The 20,171-nt window shown below is 43.8% G+C and overlaps 1 protein-coding gene across 2 annotated transcripts in view; it reads right to left on the reverse strand.

The window, feature by feature from the left end:
• LOC122945970 (poly [ADP-ribose] polymerase tankyrase-1) overlaps window positions 1-20,171 on the reverse strand; it is a 261,810-nt gene that overhangs the window by 67,510 nt on the left and 174,129 nt on the right. For both annotated transcript variants that reach the window (XM_044305225.1, XM_044305216.1), the window contains exons 13-18: window positions 18,713-18,792; window positions 13,260-13,405; window positions 7,607-7,772; window positions 5,983-6,202; window positions 4,096-4,205; window positions 2,152-2,340 (exon numbers count right to left, since the gene is read on the reverse strand). In XM_044305225.1, coding sequence (XP_044161160.1) covers window positions 2,152-2,340; window positions 4,096-4,205; window positions 5,983-6,202; window positions 7,607-7,772; window positions 13,260-13,405; window positions 18,713-18,792 — 911 coding nt within the window. The remainder of the gene's footprint in view (window positions 1-2,151; window positions 2,341-4,095; window positions 4,206-5,982; window positions 6,203-7,606; window positions 7,773-13,259; window positions 13,406-18,712; window positions 18,793-20,171) is intronic.

Below are 20,171 nucleotides of genomic sequence, written 5' to 3' on the forward strand. Positions count from 1 at the left end.
TATCTCACCTGCTCATTGTGGTTTAGGAGTTTGGCGGGTGGTCTCACTCCATGACTTACAACCTTCTCTGCATGTATGCTCATACAACACTGTGCATCAATCTGCCCCATAACAGGCGTACAGTAGAGTCAGTACAATCTGTATCTCACCTGCTCATTGTGGTTTAGGAGTTTGGCGGGTGGTCTCACTCCATGACTTACAACCTTCTCTGCATGTATGCTCATACAACACTGTGCATCAATCTGCCCCATAACAGGCGTACAGTAGAGTCAGTACAATCTGTATCTCACCTGCTCATTGTGGTTTAGGAGTTTGGCGGGAGGTCTCACTCCATGACTTACAACCTTCTCTGCATGTATGCTCAAACACCACTGTGCATCAATCTGCCCCATAACAGGCGTACAGTAGAGTCAGTACAATCTGTATCTCACCTGCTCATTGTGGTTTAGGAGTTTGGCGGGTGGTCTCACTCCATGACTTACAACCTTCTCTGCATGTATGCTCATACAACACTGTGCATCAATCTGCCCCATAACAGGCGTACAGTAGAGTCAGTACAATCTGTATCTCACCTGCTCATTGTGGTTTAGGAGTTTGGCGGGTGGTCTCACTCCATGACTTACAACCTTCTCTGCATGTATGCTCATACAACACTGTGCATCAATCTGCCCCATAACAGGCGTACAGCAGAGTCAGTACAATCTGTATCTCACCTGCTCATTGTGGTTTAGGAGTTTGACGGGTAGTCTCACTCCATGACTTACACCCTTCTCTGCATGTATGCTCATACAACACTGTGCATCAATCTGCCCCATAACAGGCGTACAGCAGAGTCAGTACAATCTGTATCTCACCTGCTCATTGTGGTTTAGGAGTTTGGCGGGAGGTCTCACTCCATGACTTATAACCTTCATCGCATGTATGCTCATACAACACTGTGCATCAATCTGCCCCATAACAGGCGTACAGTAGAGTCAGTACAATTTGTATCTCACCTGCTCATTGTGGTTTAGGAGTTTGGCGGGTGGTCTCACTCCATGACTTACAACCTTCTCTGCATGTATGCTCATACAACACTGTGCATCAAATCTGCCCCATAACAGGCGTACAGTAGAGTCAGTACAATCTGTATCTCACCTGCTCATTGTGGTTTAGGAGTTTGACGGGTGGTCTCACTCCATGACTTACAACCTTCTCTGCATGTATGCTCATACAACACTGTGCATCAATCTGCCCAATAACAGGCGTACAGCAGAGTCAGTACAATCTGTATCTCACCTGCTCATTGTGGTTTAGGAGTTTGACGGGTAGTCTCACTCCATGACTTACACCCTTCTCTGCATGTATGCTCATACAACACTGTGCATCAATCTGCCCCATAACAGGCGTACAGCAGAGTCAGTACAATCTGTATCTCACCTGCTCATTGTGGTTTAGGAGTTTGGCGGGAGGTCTCACTCCATGACTTACAACCTTCATCGCATGTATGCTCATACAACACTGTGCATCAATCTGCCCCATAACAGGCGTACAGTAGAGTCAGTACAATCTGTATCTCACCTGCTCATTGTGGTTTAGGAGTTTGACGGGTAGTCTCACTCCATGACTTACACCCTTCTCTGCATGTATGCTCATACAACACTGTGCATCAATCTGCCCCATAACAGGCGTACAGCAGATAGGGAAACAAGCTTAATGTGTGTGCCACCAATTACATTAAAGCAGGGCTGTCAGCTCTTCTGATCCGTTTAGAAAATAAGTGTATTTCCCCTGAAATGACTCTGGAGCACCCTTTCTCTGTACTCTGCATTTTGGCTCCAGGATATGTATAAATAACTTGTGTATCCCTTCACAGACACACACTGTCCAGTCAATGCCGTCAGGGTCAGACCACGTAGGAACACATCCTAAAGGGAACAACACCACCTAGTTGTCAATCTAGCCATAAAGCCATGGAGGAATAATAGAGGAACGGCCCAACACTTATTTCAAGCTGAATATTTAGTATTTACTAAAATACACATTTGAGACAGATTCTCTATAAAATATATTTACGGATTCTGATTAAAGTGCAATTAAAAAAGGCAAATAATAATAATAGTACATGTAGGAAATAAAGCACACCAGAAACAGACATATCCAAACACTTACTGTAGCTAAATCTAGTGGCGTTTGGCTTTCCTGGTTCTTCATTGTGGGATCTGCACCATGTGCTAAAAGGAGAGCACACAACTGCGTTCTTCCTTTCTGGGCGGCTTCATGTAAGGGGGTGAATGCCCATTTATCTGTGGCATTCACGCAAGTGTTGTACTTTATCAATAATGCTGCAATGTCAACGTGCTAAAAAAGCAGAGAAAGAGAAAATTATATAATATATAGATAGAGATATATATATATATATATATAGAGCACAGTTTCTAAAGGGAGTCCATAAATAGGAAGGATCAATATAAACAAAGTTATACTGAAGAAATGGGCTAGCATTCTGCTATCATCTCAATGACAGATTTAATCACACATTAAATGCCCAATGAGTGAAAATATGAGCTGTAAATAAGACATTTAGTAATCTAGATCTGTCAGGATTTAAAAGACTTCCTCCATATTGACCTCAGTCACAGAGTCCATGAATGCTGCTGTCATAATAAAATATAACGGAGGATTACGAGAATGATGCCATAGTTATTCATTACTGGAGTTTGATTTGCTCTTGCATGTCGCCATGCTAGTGTGCACCTGCACTTTATTACATACTGGTCATTTTATTTTTTCCAGAGTCTGATTTATGACGGCATAGACATTTCTGCTCAGAGTTGGCTTTGCAGCTGATTAGTAACCTTGTTATTTAGTCTATTCTTTTAGGGTATGTTCACAAGCCGCAGGATCAGAAGCAAATCTGCTGCAGAATCTGCAGGTGTTATTTGTAGACTGCGCTGTGCCGGTTTCAAGCTTCATATATCAAAACTTGATATTTGTTGCAAATCTGCATATTTTAAAATCTGCAGCATGAATTCTTTCCTACAGTGTAGGGACAATAGACTTTATTAGGGAAAGAGGTTTCTTTGTACTAGAAAACAAGCTGTAAACAGCCTTTGTAGAAACACTCGTTCGCAATAGATGGCCTGTGTAAATGGTGCCGGTGATCACCCAATGAAAGAGAAAACGCGCGTTCACTGGGTGATCATGTCTTTTGGCTGGCATCTAAAATCATCATTTCCATGCAGATCGTCCAGAAACAATGACACTGTATGGGGTCTAGATGATCGTTCTGGCAATTGCTTGTTTCCATACAGCGATGACTGTTGTATGTAATTGCAGCTCTCCAGATAATTGCCTGCTAGATCCATCCATGTGAAAGGACGAGCGATTACTGATCCCGCTACTACTGGGGAACGAGCAATCGCTTGTCCAAGACAGTTCAGGTACAAACAATTGAGTTAAGATTGTCAAGTGGATAACAAAGAGGTCTTTCTAAGGAAGCCATCGATCAATATGATTACAGAGCTTGAAGATCCATAGAACACTTATTTTAACATTATTTTTTTCCCATCTATACTTATGCTGTTTTCACACCTAAGCTCCTGAACAGTTCCGGATTATCAGATCCAGAGATTTACCAGAGTAGGCCTCTCACACATGTAGCTATCACCCTGGAGATGTTCCATGTTGGGTGCGTTCTCACTACAGAGGAAATGTTCCAGGTCCTTAGGCAAGGGAACTTTAGGCATGGCCCACTGTGATTTTCTGGAACATTTACTGCTGTTTTCACACATGCGCTCACTCGGACATAATCCGGAGTTAGTACTAGGGCTCTGGGGAGATATAGTCTGGGTAAAGTCCTGGACAGATATTGCGGATGTTTGCATTAACGCATACAAGCCCTTCAGGGTAAACTCCAGAAAAATGTCCCGAATACACTACGTGTGAATAGGGCTTTAGTGATACATTCCCTTACAAAAAAAAAAAGGCTTGTATTTTGCTCTGTCGCCAGTGGTGGACTGGCCAGAGCTAGATTGCTAAAGGAATACATAGGTTAAAAACACATTTTTAAACAATATTTCATGCAGACCAGCCTAAGCATGGTTCCATCCTTACTCCATATGATGCTGCATTGTGTAAGGGAATAAGTCCTCCTTTATCTTGTGCGTTGACATCTGCACCATGCTCTAGGAGATATTCAGCCACCTCCAGGTTGTTGTAGCCAGCTGAGAAAAGTGAACAAAAGCACTTCAGAAACCGAACAAACTGATGCTTTAAAGAAACGGAGAAAACATTTCAAGTCTAGTGGTAATGACTGATGGAGGACTGGAGGGCATGCTGTACATAACTGAATGAGTGCCTCTTTTACTGTAGTCTATAGCACAAAGCACACAGCTGTAAATACATGTGCGCTGCAGAACACAGTTCAAGAAGAAATAGCGCACACCACTAAGCACCCAGCATTACCGGACCCGCTGGGGGCCCCTGACCGACATGACGGGGAACATGCAGGTGAAATAACTCAGGCAATGACCAATGTTTGTGTTTTGCAACAGCTAGGCGAAGCCTTAAAGACACTGGGGGCCATTTTTTTTTTTACTCACTTTGCCTTTGGCATTTATACCCACCCTCACCACTTTTTGAAAAGGGGGAGTGGCAATAGCAGGGTGTGGGCAGGCTATCAGCCGTGGTACATTCAGTATAATTTATGCCAGTTTGCTCCAGCCCAAGTGCATGGATTGTCGGAGAATGAGTCTAAGTTATGTCATAAATTATGCTTGGGGGATATCAAAGATCAGTGTAAAATCCCGGTGTAAGAGCCTGAATATAATATTCCTAAATAAAAAGCACCACTTAGTGAAGGACCACATCCAAGGAACTTACAGAAGCAAAGTCTGGCAGAATAGATGTTCATGTTCACACTACTCCTGATAAATTTGCACCTTCCCCCTCCAATTATAACCATATCTCCATTCTGATTGCAGAGTACAGTGCTTGGCTATCTCCATCAGTCCCACTGAGAAGGTATGGAATGACAGCAGGAATGCACAGCTGTTGCTCAATCCACTCTGGGGACTCTATCACCACATTCTTGTGAATGGTGGGGTTCCCAGCGGTCAAACCCCCCATTGATCAGATACTTATCACCTACCCAAAGGATATAGTGGGAAAACCCCTTTAGACAACCAACCAGACACAAATTATATACTGTATGTTAATCTAGCCGTATAAGTGTAACAAGGGTTTCTTGAAGACCTATTCCCTGGTACATTTATTTCCAAAGAATTGTACAGTTTGCTTGGACCTACTGGTTCAGTCATGGGCACGTTCATGTGCATTCTGTGCAATCGCTACAAAAAGATACTAATTGATATAGGAAAAATTACAAAATTCCTATGATTGTACTAATTGTCCTACTATCTATAATAATAACCACTTTCCTTAGCTGAAAGTAATGGCAGATGTTTTCTCACTCAGGACATGGCTCATCAGCTCTTGCAACAGGTCATTTACTAATCAATGTGGATACATTTTTTTTAAAGGGAGCCAGTCACCTTCCTTATGCTGCCCTTACAGAGGTCAGCATAGTGTAGAAACAGACCTGCTGATTTCAGAAATATAGTATTTAGTAGTCCTAGAGTACTGTCCGGTGAATACCCATAGGGCACCAGCGCTATGAGGGAGAGGGGTAGGATGATGCACAGTGTTCAATTTTCTTAAGTGGTAAGTCATCATTATTTGCATTAAGCGATACAGTATAATAAAATAAAAATTTTACCAATTGACCTTCTACCTATGGTCTTTAGAGTGAACGGTGTACTTTTAAAGTGGCTCTAATGCAGAAGCACTGAAGTGGCATGTGATTTAATTAGTAAAGTGGTCAAATACAAGTGAATTATCTGCAGGGTTATACATGCCGTTTGTTACTGAAATAATCCTGTCATCAATAGGAGATTATAGCTCAAATAAAATGTACATGGCTACCAGTGTGTTCATTCCCACCTGCTAGATGCAGAGGGGTCGAGTTTCTCCCTTGGGTGTCCCTGCAGTTAATGTTTTCTTGTGTGCAAAGCTTTTGCACTCTTGCTAAGCAGCCTTTTTTAGCTGCGTCAAGCAGAGCAGCATCTCCTCGTAATAAATCTTGAATGTCCGTGTCCCCATCTTTTACCAAATCCAGGGGTGTGTTGCCATCCCTGTTTTTCTTGGTTGGATCCGCTCCGTGCTGCGAAACAAACATATTTATAATCTGGCTTCAAAAGGTCAAAATAAATAAATAACAAATCTAAATGAATATAAAAAAGTGTAGAAAACTGAGAAATAACATATTGTAATCACCCTGGACAAAAATCAGACATAGGCTAGATTGATATATGCGTTAAAGCATTTAGCGGATACTGCAGTTCACAGCCGGTGTCCACTGACTATAATGCGCCCCGAAGGTGATCCGGCCGGTTTCCAGCATGAGTGTTGGGATTAGGCTGGACAAAAACAAGTGCAAACAATGCTTTTTGTGTGGCCGAATATCTGTCAGGTCCCTTCATAGTCAGCGGGGTCTAGTGGTGCTCTGGCCCTATCCAGCTATACCGGATATGATGAGTGCTGCCAGATAGCTATAACGCACATGTGAAAACAGCCTTAGGGTACGGGCACACCATTTTTGGGGACAAGGTTTTGAGGCAGATCTGCCTGCAGGATTTTCAGCCAAAGCCAGAAGCGGATCCACCAAAAAGGAGAAAGTATAAATCCTCTCTTTATATTTCTGATTCCTTTCAAATCCACTTCTGGCTTAGGCCCACATCACCGCTAATTACTTCCATTATGCTGGCCCTTTATAGGCACCTAATGGAAGCTAATAGGACAAGACATTCCCCATTGACTAGAACGGGTCCAGTAAAAAAATAAAATAAAATATGAAAAAAACTATACAATGCAGTATTATTATTTTTTTAAACACGGGTGACTATGGGGGCCTCTCAGCGGCATGTAGACTTATATTGCTAAAATTCAGTCCTTCTGCATTGTTGGGATGTGTTGCATGTTCTTGTCCAAGTATATAGATCGAGCGGAGGTAGCGTTTGCGTGTTGTAAACACTCAATAGTCTGGTTTATATGGAGCACTGAACCAAAAGGTAGAACAAAAATGCATCAAAATGCTTTTATTTTGTAGCTTTTTATGGTGCACATTTATATACATATTTCTTTACCACTGAAGAAAAGCAATCCGTTTTCTATGGTGATAATATAGCAAATAAAAAAAAGTTTCTTTTTCAACACATTTAAAAAGAAACTTATTTGTGACAATACTCACATAGTAAGAGTGTAAAATGGACATGAACTTCTACAGTATTTTGGATATTGTAGGGATGTGCCCTTTGCCAACCTTTTAACAGCAATATATTTTGGCCTTTATAAATCCCACAGAAATAAAGAGCCAGGCATGCAGCTTCCGCCGTCATAAAATGAGCAACAAAATTAATTTATGGTTTCAATAACCTTTAGAAATGTTGTTTTTGCCTTAGTAATGAGTTTCCAATGCCCACTAGGGCAAGGCGCTGTAAAAAAGCTGCAAGGCTGTAAGTAACAAATGTGAATGCAGACACAAGTAAAATATATTTTGCCATCTTACCTTTAATAACAGTTTGCAGATCTCATATTTTCCTTTAGCAGCTGCTTCATGTAGTGGAGTAAATTTCCAGAGATCTGCAACATTTACCGAGGCCCCATGCCTCACTAACAACTCTGCCACTTCATAGTGTCCATAGGAGCAGGCATTGTGTAGAGGGACTAAGCCACTGTACAGAGAAGGAAAACAGAACGTTTGTCCCTTTAAAGTCTATGTACACCTTCGGGGCAACTTTTTTTTTTTTTTTTTTGCATTTTATTCAAAAATAAATAAATAAAATCGGACAGATTATCGTGAACATTCCTGCGAATGCTGGTTCCCAACAATCTGCCCGTGTAAAGGTGCAGCTGATCATCCAATGAATTAGTGAAACACATGTTTATGGAGTGAAATGATCGTTCGTGCAGGTGCCTAAATTAACGTTTCTGGGCAGAAGATTGTGCGGTCTAAACATCGATCGGCTGCCCAGAAACTGTGCAGCTGTATGAGGACAAGCATCGTAATAGTGATCCCACGTCTTCATACTGTGGAGGCGATTGCTGCACGTAAATGCAGAACTTCACCTCCACTGAGCAAGCAGTTGACTGTCGGAAAGGAAATTTACACTTGCTCCTGAGGAAGGGGAAACTTTTATCCCCGAAACGCGTTGAGCCACATATCAATTAAAGGTGATTTGATCCTGCTGCCATCATTCACTGTGATTCTACAAGCGATCCTGGCCGGGGGGGTACTTGTCACAGGTGTTATGTGCTTATCCTGTTGAAGGCCCCCCAGTGAAGTAAGTGCCTTGTTGGAGGTTATCAATCCATTTTTAATCTACATTGTGCAAATCATTTTCATGACTATGAAAACTGTAGATTCACACTGAAGGCATCAAAACTATGAATTAACACATGTGGAATTAGGCTACTTTCACACTAGCGTTCGATCGGATCCGTTCTGAACGGATCAGCTCATATTAATGCAGACGGTGGCGCCGTTCAGAACGGATCCGTCTGCATTATATTGTCAAAAAATTTCTAAGTGTGAAATTAGACTGAACGGATGCGTCCAGACTTTTACATTGAAAGTCAATGGGGGACGGATCCGTTTGAAGATTGAGCCATAGTGTGTCATCTTCAAACGGATCCGTCCCCATTGACTTACATTGTAAGTCTGGACGGATACGCACGCCTCCGCACGGCCAGGCGGACACCCGAACGCTGCAAGCAGCGTTCAGGTGTCCGTCTGCTGAGCGGAGCGGAGGCTGAACGCCGCCAGACTGATGCATTCTGAGCGGATCCGCGTCCACTCAGAATGCATTGGGGCCGGACGGAAGCGTTCGGGTCCGCTTGTGAGCCCCTTCAAACGGAGCTCACAAGTGGACAGCCGAACGCTAGTGTGAAAGTAGCCTAATATACATAACAAAAAAGTGTGAAACAACTGAAAATATGTCATATTCTAGGTTCTTCAAAGTAGCCACCTTTTGCTTTGATTACTGTTTTGCACACTCTTGGCATTCTCTTGATGAGCTTCAAGAGGTAGTCACCTGAAATGGTTTTCACTTCCCCGGTGTGCCCTGTCAGGTTTAATAAGTGGGATTTATTGCCTTATAAATGGGGTTGGGACCATCAGTTGCGTTGTGGAGAAGTCAGGTGAATACACAGCTGATAGTCCTACTGAATAGACTGTTAGAATTTGTATTATGGCAAGAAAAAGCAGCTAAGTAAAGAAAAACGAGTGGCCATCATTACTTTAAGAATTGAAGGTCAGTCAGTCCGAAAAATTGGGAAAACTTTGAAAGTTTCCCCAAGTGCAGTCACAAAAGAAACTGGCTCACATGCGGACCGCACCAGGAAAGGAAGACCAAGAATCACCTCTGCTGCGGAGGATAAGTTCATCCGAGTCACCAGCCTCAGAAATCGCAGGTTAACAGCAGCTCAGATTAGAGACCAGGTCAATGCCACACAGAGTTCTAGCAGCAGACACATCTCTAGAACAACTGTTAAGAGGAGACTGTGTGAATCAGGCCTTCATGGTAGAATATCTGCTAGGAAACCACTGCTAAGGACAGGCAACAAGCAGAAGAGACTTGTTTGGGCTAAAGAACTCAAGGAATGGACATTAGACCAGTGGAAATCTGTGCTTTGGTCTGATGAGTCCAAATTTGAGATCTTTGGTTCCAACCACCGTGTCTTTGTGCGATGCAGAAAAGGAGAACGGATGGACTCTACATGCCTGGTTCCCACCGTGAAGCATGGAGGAGGAGGTGTGATGGTGTGGGGGTGCTTTGCTGGTGACACTGTTGGGGATTTATTCAAAATTGAAGGCATACTGAACCAGCATGGCTACCACAGCATCTTGCAACGGCATGCTATTCCATCCGGTTTGCGTTTAGTTGGGCCATCATTTATTTTTCAACAGGACAATGACCCCAAACACACCTCCAGGCTGTGTAAGGACTATTTGACCATCAAGGAGAGTAATGGGGTGCTGCGCCAGATGACCTGGCCTCCACAGTCACCGGACCTGAACCCAATCGAGATGGTTTGGGGTGAGCTGGACCGCAGAGTGAAGGCAAAAGGGCCAACAAGTGCTAAGCATCTCTGGGAACTCCTTCAAGACTGTTGGAAGACCATTTCAGGTGACTACGTCTTGAAGCTCATCAAGAGAATGCCAAGAGTGTGCAAAGCAGTAATCAAAGCAAAAGGTGGCTACTTTGAAGAACCTAGAATATGACATTTTCAGTTGTTTCACACTTTTTTGTTATGTATATAATTCCACATGTGTTAATTCATAGTTTTGATGCCTTCAGTGTGACTCTACAATTTTCAAAGTCATGAAAATAAAGAAAACTCTTTGAATGAGAAGGTTTGTCCAAACTTTTGGTCTGTACTGTGTATATATATATATATATATAAACAGCACCTCCTGAGACAAATCGCAGGTGGGCCCCGACATATTTTTGATCAATAATATGCGCTAAGACCTTCTTCACTGCTTTGCAGTAAGTATTGGTGTCATGTATTTGACCCTGTTCATACATTCACCTGTTCACTTAGGTGCATTAAGTGGTGTGCTGCTACTTTATTTGTTTGATATTGATATATAGATATATATATAGATATATATATATATATATATATATATATATATAAAATGTCATATATGTACTATTTGAGACTTCCAGCCACACATTAGTGGACTTTGGGACTCTTTTGTCATATTTCTCTCTTGGCTGTGCACTACTCAACTAGCAGGACAGTAATATCTCACCCTCCTCTCAGCTTGGATTGGCACTTTCCCACCCTTCTTCCTTTTCCCCCACCCCTTGGTCAGTTGAACCTCATCAGCTCACCATCTCCCTTTTCTTCTATTTCACTATAAGGTCAGAGAGCAGAGATGAGGAGCAGCCAGCTGAGCTGCCTGACATAACAAAATGAAAATTCAGATCCTGCTACTAAAGAAACTCAAGGCTGTGCAAAGACAGTGGTTCAAAATTTTATATTAATTTTTAGCAACAACAATTTTTAGCTCAAAATTAGTACAATACAATAATAAAAAATGCCCCCAAAGCCTTTAACTTCAATTGCTTGATTTACACAAACAACAACTGATAAATTTAGAAAACAATGCAATCTGTTGCAAAATATTGGAATGAAAAACATCACAAATGTACCGTAGTTATTCACATGCACCACCCATCTAGCAATAACTCTCTGTATCAGAGTAATTGCAATAACCTGCACTGGAACATACATTTAAAGGAAGTCTGTCACCTCTTTTCCACCAATATATCTAAGAGCACTGTACCACAGAAGATTGCAGACACATTCCAGACATACCTGTGTGCACTGTCTGTATTCCATGTCCAAGAAAAATCTGCTGAAAAACAGCTCCTAAGTGCCCAGCTCTGCTGCCCCAAGTGCCCAAAGCAAACCAGACTGAAGAGGGGAGAGCTTTAGCTGCTTATATCTTAGGTATGGTACAAGCTAGAAACATGACCTTGTTTGAAAGCTGGCATTCCAACTAGGGCTGCAGTAAACGATTAATTAAGAAATCTAGTATTCTATCAATTATTTTTACAATTAATCGAGAACTCTAATAAGAAAAAAATTAATAGACTGTTATCCTTTATAAAAACTCAGACCCCCTGCTATTAGTCCCCAACACCCTTCCTTTCCCCCTGTGCGATCAGCCCAAGTGAATCAGTCCCCCCCCCCCCAGTGCCATCAGCTGTACCCCACCCCAGTGCCATCATCAGCCCCTCCATGCTGATCGATTACCATGTTTCCGACTCTCCCAGTGCCATCAGATCACCCCCTCCATGCCCCCCACTGCCATAAGCCCCTCCATGCCATTCATTGCCATGTTTCCCAATCCCCCAGTGCCATCAGATCTGCCCCTCCATGCCATCTCCCCCACTCCCCCAGTGCCATCTGACCCTCCATGCCATGTTGCCATCCATTGTGTCCCCCTCCCCCCAGTGCCTCCATGCCATCCATAGCCACCATGCCCCCTCCCCCAGAGCCACCATGCAATCCACCATGTGCCCCACTCTCCCAGTGCCATCATGAGTCCCTCCATGCCATGTCCCCCACTCCCCAGTGCCACCTGCCACTCCATGCCATGTTGCCATCCATTGTGTCACCCTCCCCCAGTGCCTCCATAGCCGACATGCCCCCTCCCCAAGCCTCCATGCCATCCACCATGTCCCCCACTCCCCCAGTGCCATCAGATCAGCCCATCCATGCCCAGCACCATCAGCCCTTCTATGCCATCCATGTTCCGTGCTGTCCCCCACTCCCCCAGCACCATCAGCCCCTCCATGCCATTACCATGATCATCCATGTCCCCCAGCGCCATCAGCCCCTTCAAATCACAGGTGCCCCATTCAAATCCCCCCCACTACTTTATACTTACCTTTCCTGGCACCTGCAGTGGGCTGACATGGAGTCCGCAGGAGACGGACCGCGTCTTCTTCCCAGCATGCACTGGGAGGGACCTGACGTCACACACAGCATCAGCTAGCGCGCTGACGATGTGTGCATGCAAGGCCCTGGCCAGTGCAGCGCGGTGCCGAGTTGGGAGGCCATGGAGCAGTGAGTGAGAGGCTTCACTTCACTCACGCTCCGTGGTCATGTGATTTAAACAAATCCTTGATGCAGGGAAACTGCATTGAAGATTTTTTTGCCTCGATTTCATTGATTTACATCAATTACATCGATGAATCATTTCAGACCTAAATTCAGAAGATATAGCCATTAGAAATATAAGAGTCAGGAGTGAAAGCTGTTTTTACTTCAACTTTCAGTTGAGAACTTGGGAAATGTTGTTTAGCAGAATAAAAGTGTTTTCCCTGGACATAAAATACAGACACACAGTACACACAGATATGCTTGGAAAGCGTTTGCAATGTTCTATGCGGCAGTGTTATAATGGTAAAAATGAGGTGAAAGACTTCCTTTAAGGAGACCGTAGAGACATAATTATCTCCATTAAATCAGTCAGTGTAAATCTAACTTGGCCAAGGTTAGTACTCCACAAGTACTGCAGAGATGACCAAGTACAATCCAATCATATTCTTATGTAGCATAGAGTTACCATGCCAGTATAGTATGGAATGGAGACTACTGTACCAGCAAACACTGCATTGTACCAAGCCTGGCAAACCTACCCCTTATCTTTGGCATGTACATCAGCACCATGATGTAGCAGATATTCCACAACAGAAACTCTGTTATAACCAGCAGCAAAATGTAATGGCGTTGAATGGCGACCTTCAAGATCCCTGCAATTCACGTTCTGGGCGCTGCAAAGCTGCTGTAAAAAATAAAAATTAAATTAAAAAAAAAAGTTTATAAATACAGGACTTTAAGACTACAACAGATCTTTAAAATGAAAAAAAAAATAAAAAATTCAATCTTGATAAGCAGGTTGTAATTACATATCTGCCCTCATTATCTTTCAACATGTCGTAATCAAATTCAAGAAACGTGCGTGGCCTATTAAAATTGTTTGCAAGTTAATGTATTCAGTTTCGTCTTCCAAAAAGCTGCAACATAAAAGACCATTAAGATATTTCAAGCAGAACCGTAGACCCCATCATAAGGCAGTTTAACACAATGGTCGTGCTGCGGGTTTTCTACAGCACAAAAAAGGGCTGTTTCATGGCTGTATACACTATATACTGTGCGTGACAGGTTAAAGGCATAGCACTGTGTGGGTATTTCTGTACAATGCACGCAATATAAATGCCAAGTTCCTGTCAAAGATCAGAAAATAAGCATCATGCAGTGCTTTTGGCTCTAATGTTGCAAGACCTTGGCGCTTAGACTGCTTGCAATAGGTGAGAAGGAGGTCCTAGTAAGCATGAGAGAACCTAAACTACACATGTATAAGGCCCAGAATTATATGTTCAGTGCCCCCCATCCTGCTGTAGTTCTCTTTGCCATGGTCAAGCATGTCCCATATATACCCGTTCCTACCTGTGTAATGAGAGGACGCATGCGCAGTTAATCGTTATCACAACACAGAGTGGGCATGTGCTTTGTGTAAAGGCTGCTGTGAATAAAGAAGCAGCTCCAAGCTTCTCTATCTGCGTCACTTGACTGGGTATACCACACTGGGTATTTTAGGGGTTTAGCCTACATCAGCAGCACAGAGGGGGTAGAAGAGAGCTTCTAGAAGAGGCAAGGAGCTGCATCTTCCGCAAGAAAAGAGAAGTCACATGACCACCACACCGACGAATAATTGCCCAGATCGTGCTGCACTGACCCAAAAATTCATGGAAGATCAGTGGCTGAAGAAGAGGAAGACGAACTGCAGGCAAGTGTGTTTCTACAGACAGATTACATCGTTTTTGAGAAAAAACGTGTACGATATCACTTCATGGAACTGCATGCAGTAGACAAATAGCTGTAGTTAACAGATACCAAATATTATCCTTCCCTAAGGACTACATTCACTGTACCTAATGATATATGGATCTTGCACGGCAGAAACCTACGGAGCGTGTTCCATGATAAATAAACTATTTTGGTAACGCTCAGCTGTATTTCAGCGATACAAAATACACACAATGAAGGCCCCAAGCTAAACTCACTGGTTGCTATGGAAACGGCAATGCAGCATCAAGATATTTTCAGATCCGTACAACTGTAGTGTTTATGTGGCTTAATACACTGGAACATCTTGCAGACAGGCGCAGTGAGTAGTCGTTAGCATTTTTATTTTATCATTACATGAACCAAAACAGAAAAAAAAAATGGCTTGGCAAAACCCGGCTAGACTATCAGCCTGGCAGCTACAGAATTATGGAACCTAAACACCACATTCTGGTGCCCACCAGCCAGGGTTGTCCAAATGGGAAAACAAAAATTCTTGCCTAATTGTCAGCATTATATCAACTTATTTTACCTGTAATCATCCAGTGTGGTGCAGAGAAAAGCAACATATTGAAGGACCATGTATGTGGAGGGGGTGGGGATCCCCTTGGTCACGGCAAACTGCTTCTTCACTTCCCCAGTAGTCATAGCAACACCTTCCATTACTTCTCCAATAGTCATAGCATATCACACACGCATTCATACACAAACACTGTAATCATGGCAGCTTGACCCACACGTCCGAGTAGTTCTACATGCTCTTCCTCACTAGTCACAGCAGGAATAAATACAGAGGTCAAGTAGCAAGAGGCTGTGAGGTTGAACTCAAAACTGTACATTTACTGTCCCCCCCCCCCCCCCACAATATCTTCATTTGGGCCATCCTCTTAGATCAGGGATGGGGAACCTCCGTCCCAGGGGCCGATCATTTCATGTGGCCCCCGGCCCCCTGTCAGAACATATTGTGGAAATTGAGAACTGCACTGTCTATACTCACCATCCCTGGCCTTCTCCCAGCCCTGCACTGTGTCATGACACATACAGCGTCAGGACGTAGTGCACGTAGACCGTGCACAGCGTCAGGACATAGTGCACTATCAGGTCACTGTACAGCGCAGCGGGAAGACTAGGAAGGGTAAGTGAATTTGCCAAGAAGCAGCACCGTCCGGGACTAAAGAGGTAAGTTTATTTATTTTAAATGTCTGGTCTCAATCTAATGGAGGGAGGGAGGGTCTGATGGGGATCTGATCTGAGGCTAGGGGGTCTGATGGGGGCTGATCTGAACCTGGGGAGTCTGACCTGAAGCTAGAAAGGGTCTGATTGGGGTCTAATCTGAGGTTGGGGGTCTGATAAGAGGCTGATTTAAAGGCTGATGGAGGTGGGGGCAGATCTGAGGCTGAGAAAGGGACAAAGGCAGGGACAGTTGCAAAGAAAGAGGCAGGGATAGTGAAAGCAGCAATCGCATTGTGCCAATGCACCTACAGGGGATGCCTCTTTCAAACTCTTTAAATGCCATGGTCACTACTGACTATGGCATCTGAGGGTTTAAATGGCCAGGATTGTAAATATCTCCAATCCTGGCCACTGCAATAGTTAGTGGGCTGTATGCTAAACCTGGCACTCTGTGCTGAGGAAATGGAAACACCTTCTGTGCCCATACCATCCACTGGATGTACAATTACATCCTATTGCAGTTAGAAGACAAAAATGAATATACAGGTCCTTCTCAAAATATTAGCATATTGTGATAAAGTTCATTATTTTCTGTAATGTACTGATAAACATTAGACTTTCATATATTTTAGATTCATTACACACCAACTGAAGTAGTTCAAGCCTTTTATTGTTTTAATATTGATGATTTTGGCATACAGCTCATGAAAACCCAAATTTCCTATCTAAAAAAATTAGCATATCATGAAAAGGTTCTCTAAACGAGCTATTAACCTAATCATCTGAATCAACTAATTAACTCTAAACACCTGCAAAAGATTCCTGAGGCTTTTAAAAACTCCCAGCCTGGTTCATTACTCAAAACCGCAATCATGGGTAAGACTGCCGACCTGACTGCTGTCCAGAAGGCCATCATTGACACCCTCAAGCAAGAGGGTAAGACACAGAAAGAAATTTCTGAACGAATAGGCTGTTCCCAGAGTGCTGTATCAAGGCACCTCAGTGGGAAGTCTGTGGGAAGGAAAAAGTGTGGCAGAAAACGCTGCACAACGAGAAGAGGTGACCGGACCCTGAGGAAAATTGTGGAGAAGGACCGATTCCAGACCTTGGGGGACCTGCGGAAGCAGTGGACTGAGTCTGGAGTGGAAACATCCAGAGCTACCGTGTACAGGTGTGTGCAGGAAATGGGCTACAGGTGCCGCATTCCCCAGGTCAAGCCACTTTTGAACCAGAAACAGCGGCATAAGCGCTTTACCTGGGCTACAGAGAAGCAGCACTGGACTGTTGCATGTCATTCGGAAATCAAGGTGCCTGAGTCTGGAGGAAGACTGGGGAGAGGGAACTGCCAAAATGCCTGAAGTCCAGTGTCAAGTACCCACAGTCAGTGATGGTCTGGGGTGCCATGTCAGCTGCTGGTGTTGGTCCACTGTGTTTTATCAAGGGCAGGGTCAATGCAGCTAGCTATCAGGAGATTTTGGAGCACTTCATGCTTCCATCTGCTGAAAAGCTTTATGGAGATGAAGATTTCATTTTTCAGCACGACCTGGCACCTGCTCACAGTGCCAAAACCACTGGTAAATGGTTTACTGACCATGGTATTACTGTGCTCAATTGGCCTGCCAACTCTCCTGACCTGAACCCCATAGAGAATCTGTGGGATATTGGGAAGAGAAAGTTGAGAGACGCAAGACCCAACACTCTGGATGAGCTTAAGGCCGCTATCGAAGCATCCTGGGCCTCCATAACACCTCAGCAGTGCCACAGGCTGATTGCCTCCATGCCACGCCGCATTGAAGCAGTCATTTCTGCAAAAGGATTCCCGACCAAGTATTGAGTGCAGAACTGAACATAATTATTTGAAGGTTGACTTTTTTTGTATTAAAAACACTTTTCTTTTATTGGTCAGATGAAATATGCTAATTTTTTTAGATAGGAATTTTGGGTTTTCATGAGCTGTATGCCAAAATCATCAATATTAAAACAATAAAAGGCTTGAACTACTTCAGTTGGTGTGTAATGAATCTAAAATATATGAAAGTCTAATGTTTATCAGTACATTACAGAAAATAATGAACTTTATCACAATATGCTAATTTTTTTAGAAGGACCTGTATATCTATCTATCTTGTGGTAGTTTTCCTTTATACACTGACAAATAGTTCTACAGGTTGACATATCTTAAAGAGCACGTCAGCAGGAGTAATCCTATTAAACCAGACATAATGCCTGGTAGGGTTGATCCTGCTGATTAAACCCATATAATTTTATTGTGAAAATCCATTGCATCGTTCTGTAGAAAAGTGTCTTAATTCCTATGTAAATGAGGACTTCAGTGCACAGAGTCATGCGCTAGTGCACCTCAGCTCTGCAGGTTCCCAGCTCTGGCCACTCCCCATCCCCTTGACTGACAGGCACAGTCAGCATCTTCTTGTCTGGCCCTATAATCCCACACAATACACTCAACTACCGCCACATGTGTAGTACTGGTCTGTGCAACAGGGCAAGCTGAAGCAGATGTACTGTGCATGCAATGACACCAATGATGCTTGGCTGTTTAAATTAAGTGGTGGATGGAGTGACCAGAGCTAGAAAGCAAAGTAGCCAAGATGCCCCTAGGTATGCCCCTGCTAACTAGGGCCTGTCCCTCAATGCACTGAAGCCCTCATTTTAAACAATCAGATCCAGATCAATCACATCTTTTTATGACGGTTGTCCAGCACAAACTCTAAAATAAAGTCTATAGATCTACAATGCAGAGATCTACTCTTTTAATAACTTTGTTTTATCCCATGTATAAAGAAATGTAACTTATTAGTTACTTTATTAGTACAGTGAGATTTGAAACATCTGAAAATTCTGAAAGTCTAGTGATCCAGCTCAAATCTGCAACATAATGTACAGATAGAAACAGAGATTGGAATCAGAAACTCTCTAACTACTAGGTTATAGTAGTAGATGCTGTTCTATAACCATCCAATAATTCAGACTATCTGATCAGACAGCAACTATGAAGTCCTACTAATACCAGATCACAGGAAAGTGATTGTGCGTTAGTGTTGACGTGACTTACCTTTACAGTATCCAGGTCTCCCGCTTTTGATGCTTCAAGCAGTCTGTAATCCACATCAGAAGTGCGGGCTGGTGTGCTTTCTGTATCAGAAATATGTAAATTTTATTACAAAAACATATACAATATACAGTACACGTAACTGTCTTATATTGGTGGGGAGCAGTGATGGCCAGTTCGTCCGCGAAAACACATGCGAGCTGCCAGCTTAAATCACAAGTCCGGCGAGGCACAGGTAAGTCCTTACCTGTGCCAGGAGCCGGTCTGAAACAAATGCGGTCACCGGGAGCAGGCAGTTCCGAGAACAGCCGCCGGGGGCCTTCATCGGGCTGTTCTCGGAACTGCCTGCTCCCGGTGACTGCATTTGTTTCAGATCGGCTCGCGGCGCAGGCACAGGTAAGGATTTACCTGTATAATAGAAAGAATGGGCACTCTTATAGCTGGACCACACAGTCGGTAAAGCGATAATGGTTTATTAACCCCTTCACGTCTGCAATCTGTATATATACGTGATAGCTGCACATACCCCGTGCAGCTACCACGTATATAAACGTTCTGGCAGCTCTTTAATCCAAGCGCTGCAAAGCGCTTGGATTAAAGCTTCTGCCCCTGCCCTGTATGCTGTCACGGACAGCATACAGTGCAGTAATGCCGGCAAGGGACCAATCAGAGTGGCCCCTTGCCGGCAATCGATCCGATTGGTTAGTCTGTGCAGACTAACCAATCGGATCGCGGCAGTGTTAAATGCCGGTTTCAGGCTCTGATCTGCGCTCTGCAGATCAGAGTCTGAAAGCAGATAGTGTACCTCATGCTCCCCGATTTGTGCCCCTCCAAGCACTTAGTGCAGATCTGTGCCCCCTCATCTGTGCCCCGCTGATCTGTGCCCATGCACTTATGCGGTCCGCCGCCTCCCCGCCCCCTGCATTAATTTTCAAGCCGCTCTCCTGCCCGCCTCCCTCGATATTATGGGCAGCCTCCCGGAACCCCCCTCTTTCCTGCGCTGCCCCCCCCCCCCGATCCCCCTGCTGTGTGCGATGGCGGCGGCTCAATTACTGAGCCGCCGCCATCAGCAGAGAGTGTCAGCTCTATGCTGACACTCTCCTGTAACCCCTATAGATGCCGCGGTTGCGGCATCCATGGGGTTAACAGAGGGAGGGAGCTCCCTCTCTCCACCATCGGGGCTGCAGCGCTGTGATTGCAGCACCCGATGGTTGCCATGGCAACCGGACGCTTTGCAAAAGCGTCTGGTTGCCATGGCAAAGGCGTCCAGTGCTGCCACCTACAGGCAATCTGGAAGTACTATACTTTGCAATGCAAGAGCATTGCAAAGTATAGTACAACTATCAGCCCCACTGGATCTTCAAGATCCAAGAGGGAACTGATAAAAAAAAAAGTGAAAATAATAAAAGTAAAAATAAATAAATAAATAAAAATGTAAATTAGAAAAAAGAAATTGCCTTTT

This window comes from Bufo gargarizans, chromosome 1 (genome assembly GCF_014858855.1).
Source record: "Bufo gargarizans isolate SCDJY-AF-19 chromosome 1, ASM1485885v1, whole genome shotgun sequence".
NCBI classification, from domain to species: Eukaryota; Metazoa; Chordata; class Amphibia; order Anura; family Bufonidae; genus Bufo; species Bufo gargarizans.